The 22,526-nt window shown below is 41.3% G+C and overlaps 2 protein-coding genes across 5 annotated transcripts; both read right to left on the bottom strand.

The window, feature by feature from the left end:
- Positions 1–328: 328 nt before the first annotated feature.
- Positions 329–14,505, bottom strand: snapc4 (small nuclear RNA activating complex, polypeptide 4). 3 transcript variants are annotated; one of them, XM_020640760.3, is made up of 22 exons: positions 14,301–14,505; positions 13,421–13,533; positions 13,282–13,325; positions 12,543–12,639; positions 12,407–12,444; positions 12,206–12,328; positions 11,265–11,405; positions 11,080–11,164; positions 10,079–10,160; positions 9,343–9,444; positions 9,089–9,161; positions 8,840–9,004; positions 8,146–8,296; positions 7,894–8,000; positions 7,608–7,702; positions 7,082–7,176; positions 6,214–6,305; positions 4,286–5,812; positions 2,539–3,012; positions 1,653–2,346; positions 869–1,197; positions 329–664 (listed from the first exon to the last, which is right to left on the bottom strand). In XM_020640760.3, exons 1-22 carry the CDS (start codon positions 14,420–14,422, stop codon positions 560–562), a joined length of 4,854 nt encoding a protein of 1,617 aa, XP_020496416.3. In that variant the 5' UTR covers positions 14,423–14,505; the 3' UTR covers positions 329–559. The 3 variants fall into 3 exon arrangements, with proteins under 3 accessions (XP_020496416.3, XP_065822635.1, XP_065822636.1); XM_065966563.1 differs by having other exon boundaries at positions 329–661; XM_065966564.1 differs by having other exon boundaries at positions 14,193–14,325.
- A 246-nt stretch (positions 14,506–14,751) lies between these two features.
- Positions 14,752–22,420, bottom strand: pomt1 (protein-O-mannosyltransferase 1). Of its 2 annotated transcripts, none has more exons than XM_020640747.3 (20): positions 21,806–22,420; positions 20,966–21,096; positions 20,720–20,826; positions 20,524–20,574; positions 20,278–20,424; positions 19,739–19,847; positions 19,503–19,559; positions 19,315–19,408; positions 18,452–18,607; positions 18,156–18,286; positions 17,932–18,027; positions 17,751–17,843; positions 17,441–17,537; positions 17,164–17,256; positions 16,876–16,996; positions 16,652–16,749; positions 16,292–16,405; positions 16,088–16,214; positions 15,801–15,978; positions 14,752–15,719 (listed from the first exon to the last, which is right to left on the bottom strand). In XM_020640747.3, exons 2-20 carry the CDS (start codon positions 21,079–21,081, stop codon positions 15,545–15,547), a joined length of 2,160 nt encoding a protein of 719 aa, XP_020496403.2. In that variant the 5' UTR covers positions 21,082–21,096; positions 21,806–22,420; the 3' UTR covers positions 14,752–15,544. The 2 variants fall into 2 exon arrangements, with proteins under 2 accessions (XP_020496403.2, XP_020496404.2); XM_020640748.3 differs by having other exon boundaries at positions 14,752–15,716.
- Between the last annotated feature and the right edge of the window lie 106 nt (positions 22,421–22,526).

Here is a 22,526-nt window from a genome sequence, read left to right as displayed (position 1 = left end):
CACACACACACACACACACACACACACACACACACACACACACACACACACACACACACACACACACACACACACACACACACACACACACACACACACACACACACACACACACACACACACACACACACACACACACACACACACACACACACACACACACACACACACACACACACACACACACACACACACACACACACACACACACACACACACACACACACACACACACACACACACACACACACACACACACACACACACACACACACACACACACACACACACACACACACACACACACACACAAAGCTTCATTAAACCATTAAACACAAAATGTCTCTTTATTATAAACAATAATTTCATTGTTAATTACATTTTATTTACAGCAGCTAGATAACATCAAACTAAATATAATTTAGTGCAAATTCATCATTTCAAACTTGAAATGCAGGTACCTGAGAGCACCAGAGTTCTGAACTACTCTGGTGAACATTTTTTAAGTAAAATTATAACTCATGAGAAAACATTACTTCAGCGTTCAGATGCGCAGTTTTCATTGAACAGTCTGGACTGGTCCAGTGTGGTTGGCGGTGTGGGTGTCCATACTTAAAAAGTGATTGGCTGGAGGTCCTGTCCCGTCACACGACAGGGAAGACTTCTGGGGACAAAAAGAAAACTGATGAATGTCTTTGTTAAGAGTTGTTTTATATGTATGTAAATATATATATTAACATTAATCTAAAGAAATAAAAGTACAGATATTAAATGAGAAACATTTTCAGAAATCTTAAAACACATGTCATTTCTTATAGAACGTTATTATTATAGCTGAAAGTCCGCCTGATTGAAGGACTGAGCTCACCTTATCTCTCCTCTTTCTTCCTCTCTCTTTGATCTTATTCAGCATCTCCTCGTCTTCCTTCTCCTCCTCCTCCTCCTCCTCCTCCTCAGAGGTTGAGGGAGCCACTGTCTTCACAGTCATAGGCGGGAAAGTGGCCAGGAGGGCAGGGACAGTGAAGCAGGATAGGAAGCGAGCCTTTAGCAGCTGGTAAGCCGGGTTTTCTGAGAAACGCTTGGCCACGAGCTGACGTACTGCTGCAACAAGTTCCTCCTCCTTCTCCTCCTCCTCCTCCTCCTCGTCCTCGTCCTCGTCCTCCTCCTCTTGAGGTTCAGACCTCACAGAGAGAGCAGCTTGGGCACAAACAAACGACACACTTGTAATCGCACAGGGACTATAAAGGATTTGTTATTGAGTTCTTGAAAAAGGCTCACAAGGAGGAATTGTTTCATTATTATATTTATATAATTATACATATATTATGATATTATATTAACTGTGTAGCTACTAAAACAAGATACATCTTCTACTACTACTAATGTTATGTTCATGACCTCATCAAAATGTGATACAGGGTTCAAGGAGTTTAGACTTAGTTCAGTGTATAAAACCTGAGATCCCCTTGTCAATTATTTGACTACTTTGTTATGTGTTATGATGTGGTGCAATGGTTGCAACACTGATTGACACTGTGTAAAGTCAGTTGTGAGGACCCCACGAAGAATAGCTGTTACAATGCTGCAGCTAATGGGGATCCTAATAAACTAAACTAAACTACTATAAACAGAAAAATAAATCTGTGTGTCACCTGGTCTGAGGTCAGAGGTGGAGTCTGGCAGGTCTTGAGATTGACTGGTTGATCCCTCGGTGCTGCTGTCAGGTTCGGCAGTGGTCTGAGGGTGTTTAGGTTGAGGTCTGGACTCTTCATTCAACAGCTGCAGAGACCGTTTGGTCAGAGACTTCTTGGCCTGGAGTAGCCCAGTGAGTGTACTCAAAGTACTGACAAATGGGGGCAGGTAGGGAAGAGTTCCCGCTCCAGGTACTACCACCCCTCCCTGACCGCTAAGCCAATCCTGCACCTCTGCCCGGGACTCAAGGAACATCAAGGAGGGCTCAAACTGCAGGGATTCCTTTCTAGGGGAAGGTGGTGCTTGTTTATCTTTCCTTAACAAGCCTTTCGATGGAAAGACGTGTTTTGGGGAACAGTGGGGGGGGAAATAGAGTAGGGGGGAGGAGCCAGGGTCTGAGGCATGTTGCAGGATAAAGGCAGGAGGGAAGGGCTTCAAAGGACAGTTGGGCAGGGCAGAAGGGGGACATAGTTGGTTCAGACCAGGGAGGTTTACAGGAATAGAGACATTGGTGGGATGAGGTGAGCTTAAGCTCAAAATGGGCTTTGCCATAGTTGTCACCAACAGCTTCTGTTCAACTGCTTCCTGTTTACATTTTGACTTCCGAGGGCGCTTCTTACGAGGTGAAGAAGCAGTTTTCTTTTTGGCTTCCACCTGGAAAAAAATAACAACAGGAAAGGAAGTTGATGAAGGAGACAATCAGGGGAATGTTGGTGTTTTATTGCAGGATCTGGTTGTGTTATAGACTGTGGTCTAAATTGTTGTGCTGTTGATTTATCAATACCTTTTCTTAACTCGCTTTTGTTTTATCAAGGCTATCAAGGGTGATGAAAAGACAGATATTACCTTGGCTTGATTGGATTCCTGAAGAGCTTTGGCCCTCTGACTTGGCTTCCGAACCCTCTTTCCTTCCTGAAGAACACCTAAACCTGTCCCGCTCAAAGACTCACTCTTCCCGCCAACAGCATCAACCTTCCTGCTCACATTTTGGTCATCCTGACTGCTTGTCACGCTCTGTTTCTCCTCCATGCACTCCCATTTTCTCTTTTTGGGAGGTTTTTCCGGGTTGGAGTCCCTGGGTTTTGACTTGATAGGGGAGGGGCTTTGTTTACTTGCATTAGAGCCATGTTGACTGGGGGTGGGGCCAGGATATAACAAGCTGTAGGTATGTTCGTTAAGGATAGAAACAGTGGGAGAAGCAGTCTGCTGATTGGTCTGTTTGGAAGGGGTCAAAGCGATATTTTCAATGGAGGACACACTCCTGTCAGGACCTTCATGGAAAGCATCCTGGCTCAAGTTCCCAGAGACAGGAAGGATCTCCTGAAAGAAAGACGAGAAAAATCAAAGACGAGTCAGACGATCATAACAGGAATGGGTCGATTTTAACATGTAGAGGGTCATCTAACAGAAGTCTACAGACTTGAATTGGAGATCTTATTTGTCACAAATGTGCAAAACTGAAGCACACTTTGTATCTGCTTTCAAGGGATAAGGGGTATCCAGGCCAAAGGAGCTGAAGTGGAAAGACTAAGATGTAACATAAGACTACTTGTTTGCACAAGTCTGTTTAAAGATATAATTCAAAAGCTAAATCATTGTACTAGAGTGCTGGAGATGCTGGAGTATGGAGAAGCAACATTGATTCATATGTTATGGAGTTACCCTAAAATACAAGACTTCTGGTCCTTGTACTTCCAAGAGAATTTTCAAATGGAAGTCTAAGGACTGGAATTTAGAAGGGGGAGGGCTATTCGTCTTCAAGTCATTTAGTCTTAACTTTTGATTATTCAGATTTTTATATTATAGGGGGATTCTCCTTTAACTTGTGTTTTTTTACAGACATTTCTAAACATGTATATGGATACATGTTCTATTTCATCCTAATAGTGTTAATGATGTGGTGTTATTTTGGTGTTGACAGGAAACAAAATGCTTTCATTTAAAAGTCCTGAGATAAAATCTGTGCAGTGTTGTTTGCTAGCCTGATGTTATAAAGTCGAGGCATCGATGCAGAAGTTGGTGTTGTTTATCCCTTTCCTTTGTAAAAATGTGAAAAGCGTTAGGGTTAAATGGTTCACTTTACAGGACAGCCGTTTTGGTTGTGATTGATGTTTCCACAACTCAACAACAGGAATCCTGACTGTACGTCTAAGACCACTTACCAGTCTTTGTCTCTTCTCAGTGATTCAGATTTGAGGCAATAACGATTTTTTCCTTGTTTGTCTTTATCTATACATTGATGTCACAGCTTTTTAATCACAATACAGTGTTTCTCACACATAGACAAAACCTGGGCGGGCCCCCGCGTGCCTGCATGCGTACTCCACCGCCCAGGTATCTCGTCATTCTGTGTGAAACACTGCAAGATCATACATTTTAGTCAAGATGTAAGGCCCTACAAATATAAATATATAGGGAGAGCTTTTGCAAACAGACATGTGAAGATGAATCCTGTTGTTTATCTGTTAAACTCTCAGGTGTATCTGTGAAGCGTAATGACGCACATGTGTTTGTTTCACTGTTAGATGTTTTTAAAAGAAATCTTGTGAAAATAATTCCTAAAAATAGAAAAAAATAAGTTGTAAAAAGTTACCTTGGCCTCAACTGCTTTCTGAAGGGCTGTGTCTTTTTGACTTGGCTTCCAAATCCTTCTCTTATCTTTTATCAAACTTCCACCTTCTCCAACTGTACATGCTCCACTTAAAACATTTCCCTCCCCTTCAATGTGCATCCCACTTGGACTTCTGCTAACCACCTCTTGAACTTCTTCTTTCCTCCTCCCTTTGGATGGGGTCAGGATGGAATTAGATGGACTTGGGGAAGGACAAGGCTGGCAGGAGTCAGAGACAGAGCAGCTGGAGTTCAAACCAACAGGAGCATTTGGACCAGGGGGCAAGGGTTGGTGGAAAGAGGCAGAGGAGGAAGATGTGGCATTCGAGGGCATTGTTACCATAGTGAGAGGAGGAACACTCATTCTCTGAGGAGCAGAGGGAGAACTGCATACAACCAGGGGGTTTGTGGTAGGGGAAGAGGGGGGCACATACTGGATGGAGGCTGCACAGGGTTGTTTGACAGGTTGAGGAATGAAAACAGCCTTAAGAAATGACATCTGAGGATGCATGTTAGGCTGCATCTGAAGAAGAATGCCGGCTTGATTTAGGGTAGGTGCTTGCTGTTTTCGCATCAGTTGTTGCTGTTTCTGTTGCTGCAGTGCCTGGAGATGCTCCAGAATCAGTTTATGATTCTGATCCAAATCCTGCATCTCCTTTCTGATGGCCCTCTGCTGGAGGATTCCTGCAACAGTCTTTGGGTTCTTCAACTTGACAGGGAAACGGTTAGTGGTTGGTGGCGATAGCGTCGCTATCTTCCTCCGCTGCTCTATCACCTCTTTACAGCCCACAGTGTCCACGTTCATGGTCTGGAGGAAGAGCAGGAAGATAGAAGTCGAGGACAGCTGCTTCTTCTCTCCTTGCTCCCTCAGAGCATCAGCTGCTGTCATTCTGTGTTTTGCTGGGATCAGCAGGTTACCAATCCAGGGAATCACTGCCGCCTGCAGCTGGTATCCTAGCCCTGAATCTGTCACTCTGCTGAGTTGATTCTTTTTGCTGGTCTTAGGCTTTCCACGGGTAGCCGAGCACCGGTGGTTGTGTTTTTCTGCCTGGTGTGACAGGTGGGTTCGGAGCTGGTCAGCTGACACCATCATCATGGTGCGGCTGCTGTGGCGGCTCCACCATGGCACCTCCCTGGGACGTGGTCCAATAATTACAGAGCGCCCAAATCGGCCGAGGATAGTTGCCCGGACTTTCTCATTGTTATTTTCTCCAGAGGAAGGTAACTCCACGGGCCGTGGGCTCAGCAATGTTGAACATTGTGTTTTTTTTACCGGAACCCACATTTGCAAGGAGGGGAAGGTGTACTCCTCCTCTTCCTTCTCCACCTCCTCAATCATTTTCTCCACTTCTTTCTTCTTCTTCTCCTCATCACTGTCCATGAACACCTCCTCCTCACCTTTACCTTCTTTCTCTTCTTCGGAGCTCTCTTCTCCCTCCTCTTGATTCATTTCTACCTTTTTCTGTTGTCCTCTTCTACCGTCTGGTGTTTTTGTAGCTTTGCTTCCTTTCTATTGACAGAGAGAGTGTTTTTCAGTCTTGTGTTTCGTGTACATGCATTCATTTGGTGTTGGACAAAAAACTATTACTCATTAGCCCCAACTATAGGACACAACTTGAATGAAAAAATATCACCCAATTTCACATTATGCTGATGATGTTCTAAAACATTTTGGTTGTAGCCGGTGGTCTTCCACATTAAAAAGACGTAATACTGAATTTGGAAGAGTTTTTAGGTTTCTTTAAGAGCGAATCATATTTCGTTTACACAAATATATCTTAGATATTCCAGACCAGCACTGATCAACATAATTGTTTTCTCCTGAATTTATGTTAAGTATGTGAAAAGACTTTGCCAACCCTGTACTCAAACACTGACACACCAACTCTCACAGAGAACAGATAAGTGTACCTGGTTATGAAGTCTGCTCAGTTTCCTCCACTCTCTCATACACTGAGAGTCAATACGATGAGGTATCTCAGCAGCAATCTTTGCCCAGCGACCTGACATACAAACACACATAAGTATTCTTATTTTAAGAGGAAATGAAGACACACTGGGAGTGGAATAATCAGATTACAGATTTCCATGCTAGCAGTACCAGCACTAATGGGGGAGTGGGCTAAAGGCCATCAAAAGAACCAAATAGTGGTGATCGAAAGACGCTAGACGCTCCGATTACACCTGGGCATATATAAGGAAAAAAAACGATTGGTAGTGTATGTGGAGCGGAGCTGTGCACGCATACGGGCGACCAAATAAAATAAGTGGGAAAAATAAATTTGAGTATACATAGAGTTCTCACTGTTTAATTTCTAGACGAGGATGGGAAAAAAAGTCTAAAGAGGAGGTTTGGGGTACATGACTAATAAAAAACAGTAAACAGTATGGTAAATTCCACCATGTTTTCAGTGAGCTCTATATGGACGACTTGATTTGATTGGCTGCTTGGGCCAAAATTGACATTGAGGAGCGCCGTGTCTCCGCGCAAAAAAAAAAAGGAAAACTAACAAAAAAAGCTTCCAGCTACCATCCGATGAATTGGTGCCAATTTAGTGCTGAAAGAAAGAGCTTCTTCTTGGATCAATTTAAGAATCAGGAGGGACATTTTGCAAACAGTATTCTGTAAACCATTAAGAAAAGCAGAGACTGAGTTATAGCATATATGCACATCACAGTTTTTCTCATACTGGCTGGAAGTGTGAGTGGGAGAAAACATTGTCATCAGCAGTGCAATATTACAGCCTCAGCAACAGTGCTCTCTGATCATGTGACTCACCAACTCCATGTTTCTCCACCAGTTCTAGCAGCAGCTCTTTCTCCTGTTTGTCAAAAGGTGTTTTCTTTATGCCTACCCTCAGACAATCAAGATACCTGTGCGCACACACACACACACACACACACACACACACACACACACACACACACACACACACACACACACACACACACACACACACACACACACACACACACACACACAGACAGACACATTTTGATTTTCTTCTTAGTAACACATACTTTTTGTCACAATTTTTAACTTTTCAAATCTGAGGATGAAACCTGAATCTATGGCTGAATAATAGTAATAATGTTTATTTATATAACATCTTTCAAAAAAAGACATTCACAAAGTGCTTTACAAGGAGTATAAAAACAAAAACCTCACAACAAATTTAAGCAAACATTTCAGTTATCTTGAGCTTCATTGATGCTTCAACAACAACAGCCATCTTGTGGCAAACTTCCTGTCTGGACAGATCTGGATAAACCCAACCACCTTCTGTCATCCAATCAGCTCTCACCTGTCTCTGCAAGCACCGTCAGTGCGTCCAGGAACCTCCAACCTGATCTTCCACCAGTCCTTCTCTCCATAATAGGACACAGCTTTCAGCAGCAGCTGAAAGACAGAAAAGACGGGGCTAATCAAAACCGTATCAGTCCATCATAACCCTCTCTCCCAGCTGCACAGAACAGTTGTCACAGCTGCTATGTCTATTTCTCTAAGATGAATATATTGTATAATATTCCATATCTGCATTTATTGTGCAGGTGATGGATGTGCCCTGTCGAAACCCACCCCGAGCCTACCTCATCTTCCTCTTTGGTCCATGGGCCTTTCCTCAGAGTTGGGTCCAAAACCTGGGTCCACCTGTAGATCAGCTGAGTAGGGTCACGACCCTCCATGAAGTAACTTACTGTTGGACAGAAAAACAGGCAGCCAGAAAGACAGCTGTTCATTGTTGTGTGGTTTATAGATAACATCAAATTTATAAGAAGACTCAGACTGTGAATTTCTTAAGCCAACATAAATCTTCAATCGTCACTCTGTGATGTCATTACTCTGGGTGTATGGGATGAAGTTTCCAATCCTCATCTTTTCCACCAGCTCTTTGAGTGTAGCGTCTTCAGCACGAGACCAACTTCTGCGTTTCAAAGAGCTTGAGATGAAACGCTGGAACGTCTGAAGACACAGAAAGGCTGTCCTTCCCGTCTAAGAGACAGACAGGTAAAGAGAGAGAGACAGGTCAGAGACAAAACACTAAATCATCTGAAGACAGAGAGACTTTCATGCCTGAAGGAGATAAGACACATAAAAAAGAGAGACTGCAGGAGAGACTTTGAATAAGAGAAAGAGAGAGACAGGTCAGAAACAAAACACAGGGATATCTAAAAACACAACATTCAGATTGAAGGCAAAACATCACAGGGCGTAAATATTGTGTCTTTATAGGACTACATATATACTGTCCTCCCAGTCTAAAAGACAGTCAGTTGATGGGAGACAGAATAAAGAATAGAGAGAGAGGGAGGAAACAAAAAGCTGCAATATCTGAAAATAAAGACATGCTGTCCTCCCAGTCTGAGAGACAGAAACGTGATGATGGAGAGAAAGGTCAATATATGACAAAGAGAGACGGATAGAAAACAAAACAATAGAACACTGAAAACAAAAAAGAAAAACATCCTGCCCATCTGAGAGACTGACAGGTCGAGAGATACAGACAGGAGGAAAGCTTTCCCTCCCCCTCCTTACATCCAGCTCTATGGCGACTCTCTCCCAATCCCTCTCTTTGTGTCTCCCGCTGATCTTCCTCAGCTGCTGCACCTCCTCCTGACTCCAGCAAGTCTTATTGACGGACGGGTGGAGGAAGTTCTGCCAAAACCTTCTAATGTCCTCTGCCTCCTTTGTTCCTTCAAACTAAGGAGAAGAGCAGAAGAGTTCTTACAGACTTTCTGATTTTTCGATTGCATAAATCTTGAGACGGTTGATATTTGCACCCACATCAACGTTAGAGATTGTTTGCCAGTCATGTTCATCAAATCGTTCCCCAATTAGCTCCTGCTCCTTCTTCTTCCTGACCAATCAAAGGAGACACAAATAACATAAGTCAACCAAACATAGGCATTACACATTCAAAAGACAATACCTGTAGCCTGAACCACATGTCTGACACGTTCTTTGAAGAAGTGAAAACCAGCCACAAAGGTTTATAACACACTTTACTCCCTAACAGATATAACATTACAAATACGTACTTGAGCATGTCGATTTCGCTCTCCAAACTGTCTATCTGCTTCCTGAGCTCCTGCCTGTCCGTCTCCCCTGCTGACGATAGCTTCTGACTCAGGTAGTCCACTCTAGAATAGAGAGAGAGGGCAGGACAGAGACACAGAAACAGACAGACTGGATGATATAAAAGACAGATCCAAAAAAGTAAAAATACAAGTGTTATGTTATTGTTGGAAGTCTTATTATGCATGGACAAAGTCGGAGTGGAATAAACCCTCTTACACTTTAGAAAACCAAGAAGGTCATTTTGAAGTCTGATAATTTCTTAAGACTTGATAGGTGTGGAATATGTTTAGATTGACATCTTAGTGTGTCTGCACATAGCAACAGCAAATGAGACAATCAACCCTTAACACTATGTTTGGGTCACCGGTTACAAACTCATAGGATGACACAGAAGCCCTGCAAACACAAAACCTTCATTTTAAATTAATTGGTTGCTTAAAAGTGACTTACATACTGTCTACTTTTCTTCCACATTCTATTAATAATAAGCATACACATGAAACTTCGGCTATAATACCCCGTTTTGATATGCAAATTGAGAGTGCGATGCTTAATGATGGCTCTGTAGTATTAGCTATTGCCGTGCTATAATGGAAACAACATTTTGCTTACTACTCTACTACTGCTGAAACGCAACAGATGCTACTACTCATAAAAATAATAATAATAATAATAATAATAATAAGAGGATTTTACTTGGATAGTTTGGGTTGAACGAGTCTCCTCAAAGTGTCTCTGGCAATTGAGTGGATCAACAAAGTTTTCTGCCAGCTCTCCCCTGCAGAGACAGAGAAAAAAAATGAGAGACTTTAAAAAGTTAAAAGAACTATTAATAATGTTATTTAGTAGTAGAAGTCATGCATCTATAGACAGTAGAACACACTTAACATATATATGAGAAAGGGTATGTACTAGGTATGAGTTCTGTAACAAATATTTGTATAAACAAATATTAACTTGTGTTCTTATTACCTTATATTTGTTTCTCTGTATATTAGAAAGTCAGTGCAATTATGTATATGGATATTTGTGTGCGATCAGGTGTTTGTGTTTTCTTCTGTTTTTGTCAGTACAGTAACTTGTTTCTTAAACAAAATCAAAATGTTAAAAGTGATCCATCTTTATATGCGATTTTTCACACTTAAATATAATAGAAATCAAGTATATACTCTGAAAATAACTCTGTGAGTCATGAGTGTCTACAATGGGTGTAACACCCGAGTCCCACTGTCTGTGATGCTTTCTGAGTCCTATCTTCAGTTTGTTTATATCGCCGGGACGGCCAGCCGGCTCATCCCCTCGTGTATAAAAGTCGTTTAATTGAGGGACTAGAGAAAAGAAGAATAACATACTGTACTCACAGCTTAACTACGTTTCTAGATCACGCTCATTTCAGGTAAATTCACATGCAGTGTGAAGATACGAGCATAATAAAGATCGCTAGCATTAGCACGCTAACACAACAATGCACCGCAAGTTGTTTTAGTTTCATGCTGGTGCTCAAGGGCGACATCGGCTGGATCACAATATGTGCATATAAAGCCTTTAAGGAATGACAGTCTGATCAGTAATACCTCTGCTCAGAAATATTATCTATTGAGTCGCTGTGTCCTGTCATCAATACTTCAACACTTATGTAGGGCCGCTGGGAAAACAAATGAAGTTTCGCTATTTGTTTGATTCTTGATTTTTCTTACATCGTTTCAATTTGAGTTGCTTTTCAACCAGACAGCCTGTCATCCTGCTGGCCTTCTCCTTCGTCTCCTCATTGGCTGGAGGACCCTGGAGCAAATATAGAGCATTGGTCAGCTGTCAACAAAAAGATAAAAGATTTTGACTGTCTTTGTAGCTTTCTGTCTGTGAGTCACGTTTTCTTTCTTACCAGCCCTGTTAGTTTGTCCTTGAAGTACGGTTTGAGAAAACGGCCCAGGAACATATTTGTTGACTCCTCGTATGACGAAGGGGGGCGACATTCTCTGGCAGACTCTTTAATTTGTCCTGACATCTGGGACACCACCTCCCTCTGTAGAGAGAAAAAACGAGCTTCCAACAACTGCAGTTCCTTGGGTGGCCACTTGAGGCTGGCTCAAAAAGTTAGTTAATCCCCATTAAAACCAATGTTAAAAAAACCCAACATGACAACACAACAACCTGGTACAAAAAACTGTTTAGGTCTCAAGATCTCATTTTAAATTCCATGACAACCATGTGGGCGTGATATTTTGAACTGAAATATATTTATGCTAAAGGTTATGCACAAAAGGGGTGCAGCTGTATTGAGTGACTGATGGGTGGCACTAGCTATGTGTTAGCTTCCTGTGTTTGTGTTGTAAGTGAATTTCGCAGATTTTTTTCATGCAAATATCAAACTGACAACATGGCTTTGCTGTCTGTTTTTTCTTTTTTTACACCAACAAGCTTACTGGCTTGTTAGCTTGTTCAGTGTTCCTCATACATTGATTTATGTGTGGTTGCCTGTGCAAGAATTTTAGCTGAATTTTAGGTGAATAGATAACAGCTGGTCCAATGTAATTTACCTGGTATGTTTTTTTTGATTGAAACTTTACTCTCAAAATAGAGATTCTGATCAGCAAGTGGCAAGCTTGGCACAGGCTGTATGGCTTTGATAATTTGGCAGTTGCTAACCCCTCGCTACTCTTCAGCCCCAGCCTTTCATTCAGATATGGTTGATCCTGGCTCTTAAAAAAACAACCTTGTGTCAGCTAAATAGCCAAACTTTAGGCTTTAAAAAGCAGTTGACAAACCAGTGTTGATGTACGGAGGCGTTGTCAATTATCTATACAGTCTATGGTGCGTGCTAACCTGCTGTCTTTGGTTGTGTGTCAGTAGTGTCTCCAGCTGGTCCAGAGTCTCTTGAACAACCTGCTGGTAGACCAGGTTCATCTGAAGACATGAGTCTGCTGATGGAGGCAGACCAAGCTCACTCTGAACACAGAAAGGACCAAACAAAGTCAGATGAACGCTCGTCTATCACTGATGTAGATATGTTTGGATGATACCGACCTCATCATCACTGCTGCTGCTGCTGCTGTCATCAACATCTGAATAGAAACAAGATCAGACATGAGTGCACCACCCATCAGCATGCACATCATTTGTACATGGAGATGCACAGACATAGAGATAGTCGGACAGATACCTGCGCTATAAATAGGACTGTGTGGTCCCAGGATGTTCTCCAGGTTCTGGATGTCATTCTGGATCTTTTCTCTTTCAGCCAGCAGACCTGCTGCAGACTGAAAACCCACACACTGGATATAATGTTTTTTTCAAATGAAATAAATGTAGGTGTCACAAGTTATATGTCTTTTTAATCATGTGCCATTCAACACCTATGTATGCCTGTAGTGAAAAAAATTGTCATAAAAACATTATATTAGAGATTCAGTAATTTCCTGTAAAATGTTTGAAAAATGTGATGACTCATTCTTCACTCAGGAGCAAATTTATTTTACATCGCATTAAACATTTTCTGGATTTTATATATCCCTCACCCATGATGCTCAAAACCTAAAGACTAGCTAAAAGATATGAGTTCTGTAAAAGTCACTTAATATCCCCAAAATGTCCCTCCCCATGCTTCCTGTTATTAAAGTTAATGCATTAAAATGTGACATAAATAATAATCACTGTGTAGTGTATCAAGGAATTAAGGGAATTTTTATTTTAACTCTGTTTTTAAATGTTAACATCTTCATCAGCTGTGTCAGTCAAGTATAAAACAACCTTCACATGATCTACTGTAAGTGAAACCTGTTAGTTTCCTACTGCATTTGTGTTGTAACACAACTGTTCCAGCACACTGTTGTCACAGCTACGCTGTTAAAGTGGAGTTTATTCACACATGTTGCTAAGGTGTCTGTGAATGTGTTTCTTACCTCTCCTTCCTCCAAGCCTGTGTCATCCCCTTCTGATTCATGATCTGATAAGAGACACAAACTCTGTTAAGAGACACAAACTGGTGGACAGACAGACAAACAGACAGACAGACAGACAGACAGACAGACAGACAGGCACCTGTCTCACTGGTCAGCAGCTCCAGTTCAGCTTGAGTTGCAGACAGACTCTGTTCAAGCTCCTCCACCTGTTGCTCGATTCTGTCTCTCTCTGCTGACAGAGAGACAGACATGCTGCACACAGAAAGACAAACAGGTGAGAATGGTTGCACTGTGATGAGGACGACCTGATGGATGAATTGGAAATGGCGTTTTGTCTATCAGAGAATAAGAACTCAAGAATGCAAAATAAATTCTGTGAACAATATATTTATAAATTGCCTATTTGTTATTCCAGCTTCATAATCCAATACATCAGATGACAATCTGTAGGCCTAATCTGTAAATCACTTCCCTGCATACACCAGTATTTTATTGGTCATAGATTTAGTTTAAATATTCACATATCAAGTAGAAGCCAATGGGCTGTGACTGAGAGCCACAGACAGGAGGGCAGCCAAACATGTTCTATGGTTGAGTATAAACTTCAGATTTTATGTAAAAGAAAACAACAACACTGACTAAACAGAGGCTTAGAGAGAGGATATGGGATAATGTGTAGATCTTAATCACACAGAAGAAGCACTTTCTTTATTTACTAAAACCTGCTAGTGTATCAGTTGTCTCCTTTATAAACAGTAGAGCACTTTATGTATACTATATACTATTTACAGTCTATGATACTACCACATGTTCAGTATTTACTACATATATATTGCAGTTGTATATCTACATTTAGCATCACTGTCTTATCAATTATTTAGAAAATAATAAGTAATTTGAATCTCACACACTTTTTGCAGCCTCCGTTTCTTCAGTAAATCCACTGCTTCACTTTAATCTGTCTTTATTTTGTTTTTACTTTCAGTCACCACGCTCCAATCAACGCAGCTCTTACGTACATTACCCAGCAGGCTGTGCGGCCGGACGACTTGTCCCCACGATGTTTCCAGTAAAAAGCGGGGTCTGAGTCATAGTTTAGGTCACATATTAAAATTGTGTTTAGTTCTTCTTTTAGTCGCATAGACGAGCGAATACTCTTGAAGTCCGTTGTTTAACTTAACAAAGAAAACAAACTGCAGCTCAAACTGTCCGCTCTTTATTTGCTTCCCCCTCGCACTACTTCCGGTCAATCATTTGTTCCGTTCCGCTTTCCTATTCAGCTTTACGATCCGAGTTCTTGCTGAGGCAGAGACTGATACAAATTAAAACACTGAAATCTTAATTGTGTGGATTATTATTTCATGACCCTTTAGGAAAGTTGTTAATTTTAGGTAAATTAACCACCTTTAGTTCCAGCACTACAGTCTAAAAAATGTTTCCTCTTGCAGAATGAATGGAGACATGAGGATATTCATCAGTCATGGGTTTATTATCAATTCTGAATTGACAAGCAATTTATTAATCTAAGACAGTGTCAGAGCTCCAGTACTCTGTGTCAGGGTAATCTAAATATTTAACAATATTAACAACACTTTCAGAGTTCACAAAGTATCAATATAAAAGCACATTCAATATAAAAGCACATTGTTTTACTGTTCACTGTATGCTTTATTTTGTGATTTAAAACTCAAGCTGTCATTCAGCTTGGACAACATTATCAGAACATTTCAGTAGGATTACAAATAAGCCCCAGATCAGTGTTCCCAGTGTGATGTTTGAGCAGGTACTTTCATACTAATATCAGACAATGTGTTTTATAACTTACTTCAACTTTGTCCCAAAACAATAACTGTCTATTCTTGTTTTCTGAGCTGAACTGAGAGTAATGCAACATGGGATAAAATGGTCTTCATTAAAAAAAAAATAAAAAATAAAAATATATATATATATTGAATCCTTTTCTCAGTGTCAACAGACTGTAGAGTCAAGAGGCTGGTTTGGGGAAACAGCTGCAATCTAAGGTCACATGACTAAAGCTCCTCCTCACATTTGACCTCGTTGACTTCTTAGGGCACCTTCAGGTTCTTTTTCTTGACTGTGTCCCCTGATGTACTCAATTCAGAAACGTCAGAGCATCAGATTCTGGACTCAGTGCCAGTATGTGATCTGGGGGCAAGACTTCAGTTCGCCTCATCATGATGAGAAAACATACACTGTGACACCCTGCCCCACAGACAGAGTACCTGTCTGCGAGGGTGTCTCTCTACCGGCGGCGGTACAGGATGTCCCAGGAGTCTCTCCACTTCAGCCCTTGCAGCTGGTTGGCTGACAGCTCGGGGCTGCCGTAGGTCAAAGGGCAGAAGGTCCGATATGACAGGAATACTGACACCAGCACGGCTGACACACATATATAAAGCGCACGTCGGTGTGTTGCACTGCTGTAGAGGTACACACAGGTCATATTGATTATTTGATATACAATATCAAATGGGATTTTAATATTATGTGTGTCTGTTTACCTGAGTAGGTGAGTGTGTGTGTGCTCCAACAGGGCAGGACTCAACAGGTGCAGGTAGCTGAGGGCAGGCAGGTAGTGATACAAGAAGAGAGTTTTCTCCATCAGGAGAAACGGGACAAAGTTCACTAGCCAGCCACCAACACATACAGATCCCAAACACACAAACTGACACCACACACCTTGAAACACACACAAAAAAAGAAATTAGTATTCTAGAAAAACATGATTACATTACACAGAACATGACAAAATAATAAGTCCACAAACTGTGTGTATGTGAATTTGTACCATCGGGCAGGTCTTTAAAGCCCCGCCTTCTCCTGAGCAGGTAGATGGCTGCCAGTAGCTGATAGGCCAACAGGCTTAGGTTTGCCACGCCCCACGACACTGGGTTACCAATAAGATGGATCTGAGCCTAAGACACACAAAAAGTATCACAGAACAGAACAGGCGCATATTCCATTGGTGAGAGAGTCTGTGTGTGTGCATTACGTTGTTTGAGGAATGCAGCCAGTATGCGATGTTGGTTTCCATGGTGACCCACTCCACAGGAGAGGAGCTATATTTGTGCTCAGAGTCTTCCTGTTTCACCGTCAGCATTTTCCACTGTCATGACAACAGAACATTTCATTGTTACTCTTTTATGGCAAGAAATATATGGTGGTGGTGGTGACTAATAAATCATAAATGTACTGGTAGTATAGTAAAAAAAAAAACGGATATTAATTATAAAACGGATAACATTCCAGTCAAATTTGGTGCATTTGTTTTTAATTTTGGTGTCAAACAAACTAACAGGTATAAAGATTTGATGTGATTGATGTATAGACTTTGAAACATTCACTGTTGTACCTGAAGTTCTAAAAATTTTGCCCAAAAGGAAATTTTTCTGTCCACGTCTATATGAGTGGGAGAATGAAGCTCCACCTCCCTCTCCTTCTGCTCCTGACCTACACACACACAAACACACACAGGCACAAATAAAAAGACTGATAACAGTAAAACCCTGAGGAGAGAAACGTCAGTGCACATGTGAAGTCAGTATGTAATGGCAGGTTAGTGATATATGGTTGTACTGGTTCCATAGCGATGCTCCTCCACCGTCCAGTCCAAACTGCTGCTGTGAGCTTTAAACAGCTTCTCGGCGACGACCTCCAGCTGACGGAAACCCCAGTCTGAAAGAGACACGCCACTCAGCTATACGCATGCATGGACATGCATGAACACACACACACACACACACACACACACACACACACACACATGCACACACACACACCAGGGTTGTCATTTTTTTTACATGATCAATTACATGGATTCCAGATAACAGATTTTTGTGTTATATGGTCACTTCCTGTCATTACCCGGAGGACAGCTGTGGTGTTGACATGGACCAGTCGAACCTCAGACAGTATCGTCTTCCACGAGTCTGACTCCGCCTCCCTGTTAGAGATATCCTAAACTCACATGAAGAAAAAATTACAAAAATAAGGACATTAAGCTGTTTCTTTTTAGCTCATATCAATAAATGCAACTGGTTTAGAAATATTTAAAAAATAAAATCGGTCTATAACTGATAGTCAATAACAGCAACAGTGTTTGCTATAGTAAATAACTCCACCATAATCCTGTCTAACTCACCACTCTCCAGAGGTTTTGTGCCGCCATAGAAACGTTGAAGTCAATGTAACCTGACACTTCTTGTGCATGAGGGCTCATGGGAGCTGCTACATCATGACTGCAAAACACACACAAAGACACACATGCAGCTAAAAGCAATTCTGTGAGAAGCCTGTAGACATAACAAGTGGAAGGGAATAGAAATAAACACCTCCCAGTGTGCTTTTTGATAAAATGAAATAAACAAAATCAGAAAAGTACAGTGCTTTAAAAAATTCTCAGATTGTCAGTGACAGCAGCCCATCAGACAGAAGAGAGGTCAGATGTTCACCTGTTGAGGAAGCGTGAGGTCATCCCATGAACTAGCTGGATGACATCACCATGACGAACAGGGCGAGGGGGACTGCTGACCACCAGCTCCTGTCTGGAAAAGCAAAGAAGAGGAACATGACGCAACATTTTACACTGGGACAATATCTGCCACAACGCTTCAGGACAGACAGGTGACATACTTGCCAGGATCTTTGATGATCCACCAGTTGTTGACGTCTTTGAAGGGATAACAGGTTACTTGCTGCTGGTGTGAGCTGCCACGCCCATTTTCATACCTAAAACACACAAACAGCCATGCACACACACACAGACACACACAGAGTAGTAAACATGAAGTTACATTAATAAAATTGTAAATGAAAGCTTTCTGACTGTCTGCTTTGTCGGTGTGAGATTGCAGTACCTTATTGGGTAGTTGGCTTTGTGAGAATGAAGCCAGCAGGGGATTGGCTGGGAGGCAGAGCTTCTTAAAGTTACCTGACTACCATAAGCGACCTCTAGAGGCTGACCCTGAGTGATCCTCGAGAGACCGCCCTAAAGAGGAGATTTTCATATCAAAAACACAATCGAACTTTAATGAACTCAACACAACACTGAAATCACCCAAAAACATTGTCCTATAATTCATCAGATTAAACGAAACCTACCTTGAATGTACAAGGTATGTATGTATAGGTGTTCATTCATGTGTGTCGTTACCTCTAGACTGGCCTGGAAAGCAGAGCTCATAAGCTGGTCATGTGGTCCACTACGGTGCAGAAGGCTCAGGTGGATGTAGAACCAGAACACATAGAGAAGGACAGGAACCACCAACAGACACACAACGCGACACACACACTGCACACAAACACTCAACTGCACTCAAAGCACACACGTACACGGACACAAAGAGACCATTACTTTTGTATGACATGTAAATTATTAACATACATTAGAAAGATGGTTAGTATTGGCTCAAGGCCGATCAGCAATATAATCCAAGAATAAAAAGTTAAACCCTCAAATTAAGCAACTGAAATCAATGAACCTTATGAAAATGTTCATTTCATATTATTCAGGGAATGATATTTGAGACAATCTGGGAATAATTCCTTACCAATAAATTTCATTGTGAAAATAAATCCAAAAAGGAGATGAATTTAAAATATAACTATAGTTATTTATGCTGAAATCAAAAGTGATGTGTAAAAAAAAAATCCTTTAAATGTAAGTTTGCACATAACTGCAACAATGTAGATGTCTGTTGCTCCCTATGAATAAAAATACACACAAATATCAACTGTGTGTCTATAAATGTTGTATGTCCGCTCATTTCTACACTTTATACGCAGAGGTTACTTGTGTTCTGGTTCTAGTCTTTCTGACTATTACAAGTCATGACAATACAAGAAATGCCTGACATTGACTGTAAAGGATGATCAATCATCAGATTTTCAAAAAACAGAATCAAATATTGGGACAAAGTAAGGGAATATTTGGAGATTGATCAGCAATTAATAATGAACCCACTGCTCTTGTTGCAGGTTAAACAATGAGCATACTCAGCGTGAATCTGAACTCACATGACTGACAGTTCGATCTCCAATCAGGTTCCATGTGTGCACAGAGGCCACACCCAGCAGCAGCAGGTAAGAGAACACACCCATGTACTTCACCCTGATGTAACACACAATTAATGTAAATGTTTGAGAAATGATAAGAGAAAAAGAACCTAATATCTCATCACTGATCTCAGATTAGTTTTTCTTACCCTACCGCTGCAGCACAGGAAGCCCCAGAGAGGAGAAGCCAAAAATATCTGAACCAGCTGAGGATGAGACAAGGACAGGAGGGTCAGGTACACAAGTGAGTCATGTTCACAGGACAGTCAGGGTCAAACTGAAATCTCATTTGCTACCTTAAATAACAGATCAATATAACTGTACTTTAATCTAGCTGCAGTCATGTTTGTAGTGGAAACCATCAGAAACAAAAGGTGAGTCTCACCTGTCGGTTGTGTTGTGGAATCTCAGGTAGGAGAAGAAGGCCAACAACACAAAGAAGATCAGGACCGACTCCAGTAACATGAAACGGGATTGGACGATTAGAGAGTTCTCTGAAGAAAAAAAAACAAAGAGCATGACTAATTTACTACTGAATGTAACATATCTATCACCTGAACTCTCCATCAGTCTTGAGCTCAGCCCAAACAAATATGTTTCATTTTAGTGCCCCAAAGCCTAGCACCAATGGTCATGCTGTACTTGAACTCACCTACACACATTGTAGTTCTAGCCCCAGGATTGTTTGGTTCCAAATGCTCATTTAAGCTCTTGAATGAATCATGTTTACTTAATTTCATGCATACCCTTAACTCAGTTAATTTTTAGACATATCCTTTGTGTCCTTACAGGTACTGAAACCCAGTACTCAGCCAATAATTGGACTTACGAAAACAAGCATATACACTCTATCTACTTATAAACATTAGTAGCCTACTGAGCGGCCCCCTAGTGTTAATGACATTTTGTTGTGTTGACGCTCACCCAGCAGAAGCAGCAGTGCAGCTCCTAGAGCTGACAGGTGAGAAAACTTGAGCTCCAGTGTCAACAGGTAAACCATAGGAACACAGAGTGCTCCACACAGAGCGGGAAGCAACCGCAGAGTCCAAACACTAACAGTGCTGGGATACTCTGTACAAAAAAAAAAATACAATTACAGATGTTTTCGAACCTCTTTAAACAAGGATTTGTTCACACTGATGCTTTTGTAAGAGTAACACATGTTCCTACCTGCTCCTATTCTGTTCCACACAAAGTTCCCATCAAATCCTCCCATGTAGGCTGCAACACAGATCAATCAATCAATCAAACTTTATCTATACTCAAGAGGTCATTGAGGGGAAATCCAAAAATTACAATGATATCGAGTCACTTGCAAAGGAAAAGCATATCATGTCTGGTTGTGTTGTTGTGTGGTGTAACTAACCTCCAAGGGCTAGGATCATGTGACCAAGCGGTGGTCCACTGTCATCAACAAAGAAAACCCTCTTCATGTAGAGAGATACAAACTGGCCGTAATACACCTCATCAAAACTAAGACACACACACACAAACAAAATTCAATCGATAAGGTCCAATATCCTTATATTCAACAACAACTACAGGGTGGACATGAATTCAAAATCTTTTGTCATAATGAATAAAGCCGAGAGTATAACATAAGCACACTCACACCACAGCGTTGGGGTAGCTGAGGTGGCTCAGTCTGGTCCAGAAGGCAAGCAGGCTGACCAGCAGCAGGACCAGGTCCACCTGAGCCGTCACCACCAAGGGGAGCTGCAGCATCATGGACACCTGACAATCCTACAGGTGAGATGAGACAGACATAGAAACACATCACAGTTAGACTAAATTATTATTATTCCAAAAATCTTTCTTCTCAATTTAATCCCGTGCTCAGTCTTGTTGGCTCTGTTTTAGCTCACTTGGTATACAAGGCGACCCATGAGCAGGAACTGGTCACATGTAACAAAACGTGGTATAGTTTTCTCTATAGGATCAATAGAGTGCCTGTGGGATAATGTTTTAAGGGAAATGAACTTTAACATTAGACATAAAAAAGTAATAACATTGAGGTGTATTACACATCTGGGTCAGATGAAGCCAGGAGGCTCAGGTTGTAAACTGTGTGGTTTTAAAGAGTTTATTCATTGGAACAAGGGTTCAAACAGAAAATAAACACTAGCTTACACAAAAAACCCTGAAAACATAAATATAAAAGCAAGCAAAGATAAAAGGAATCACAATGAAACTGTAAAACAATGTCACACTTCAGGGTACAGGATCACCACAAACATGTTGAGTTGTTGTGTTGTTATAAGAGCAGCGACACAAAATAAGAAGAGAGAAAGCTTAACCCTCGTCACTCTGTACCTTTAACAAACATTCAAACAAGACCACTTCTACATCTGAGCTAACAGCTGTTAGCAGAAACCTCACTGTTGACCAGCAGCTATCGTCCACAGTTAGCACAGGTCCTTTTACATTTCTGCAGGCCAAAGCGAAAGCTCACCTGATGTCAATCCGTGAACTCTAAACAGACCATAATGTTGTCAAACTACAGGTTCGGCTGCCCCGAAAGCCTCTTCACCTCTTCACGGGGTCTCTGAGGGTTCGTAGCAGCGGCCGATCGATCTTCTCGGTATTTCATTACTACTGCCTGCTCACAGAGTCTGCTGCTGCTCAGCTGTTTTCGGGTTACCATGGAAACAGCAATGGTCGAAAGAAAAGTTCCATCAAAATGCAGTGAACGAACAATTGCCTCTGAAAAACCAGAAGGGAATTTGTCATAGAAGATAATATTGTTTTTAATGCCCATAGGCTAAATCCTTATGTGGATTTATGTTAAAACGTCGTCTTAGTTCAAACACCCATGATTGATTACACCTTTAATATGCTTTTTTCAATGTCTTATTTGTTTAAACAGGCTATGTGTCGTACACTTGCAGAAATTAGATAGTTTTGTAAAAGATATGAGCCAGAGCAACCATCATCCAGCACCATGATCAAGTCCGTGAGCCTATGTGGGACATTGAGAGAACAAACAAACTAAATTGTTGAGCCACCCATTTGTTTGCTATCTGTTGAAGAAGACGTCCAGTTAAGCAATGTGAACAAAACAAAGAACTAAATAAAATCATGCAATCATGCCCTAAAAAGGTTTCAACATAAGGGCTCAAACGTAGCCGCAAGGTCAACTTGTATAAAGAAAAACACACCCTTAAAAAGGGAAA

The sequence above is a fragment of the Labrus bergylta genome, chromosome 2 (genome assembly GCF_963930695.1).
Source record: "Labrus bergylta chromosome 2, fLabBer1.1, whole genome shotgun sequence".
Lineage (NCBI taxonomy): Eukaryota > Metazoa > Chordata > Actinopteri > Labriformes > Labridae > Labrus > Labrus bergylta.
Note: the sequence above shows the minus strand (reverse complement) of the source record. Positions and strands in the feature narration are given on the sequence as shown.

What these genes read in the sequence shown, in the direction of transcription:
- snapc4 (XM_020640760.3), bottom strand. Translation starts at nt 14,422, where the DNA reads ATGCGACTAAAAGAAGAACTAAACACAATTTTAATATGTGACCTAAAC. An exon ending in GCAACTCAAATTGAAACGAT is followed by an intron (nt 10,161 to 11,079) that starts GTAAGAAAAATC and finishes CTGTCTCTGCAG; the next exon opens with GGGAGAGCTGGCAGAAAACT. An exon ending in GAGTCGCCATAGAGCTGGAT is followed by an intron (nt 8,297 to 8,839) that starts GTAAGGAGGGGG and finishes TCTGTCTCTTAG; the next exon opens with ACGGGAAGGACAGCCTTTCT.
- pomt1 (XM_020640747.3), bottom strand. Translation starts at nt 21,081, where the DNA reads ATGATGCTGCAGCTCCCCTTGGTGGTGACGGCTCAGGTGGACCTGGTC. An exon ending in AGCTACCCCAACGCTGTGGT is followed by an intron (nt 20,827 to 20,965) that starts GTGAGTGTGCTT and finishes TGTGTGTCTTAG; the next exon opens with TTTTGATGAGGTGTATTACG. An exon ending in GAGATCGAACTGTCAGTCAT is followed by an intron (nt 18,608 to 19,314) that starts GTGAGTTCAGAT and finishes CTTTGAGTGCAG; the next exon opens with TTGAGTGTTTGTGTGCAGTG.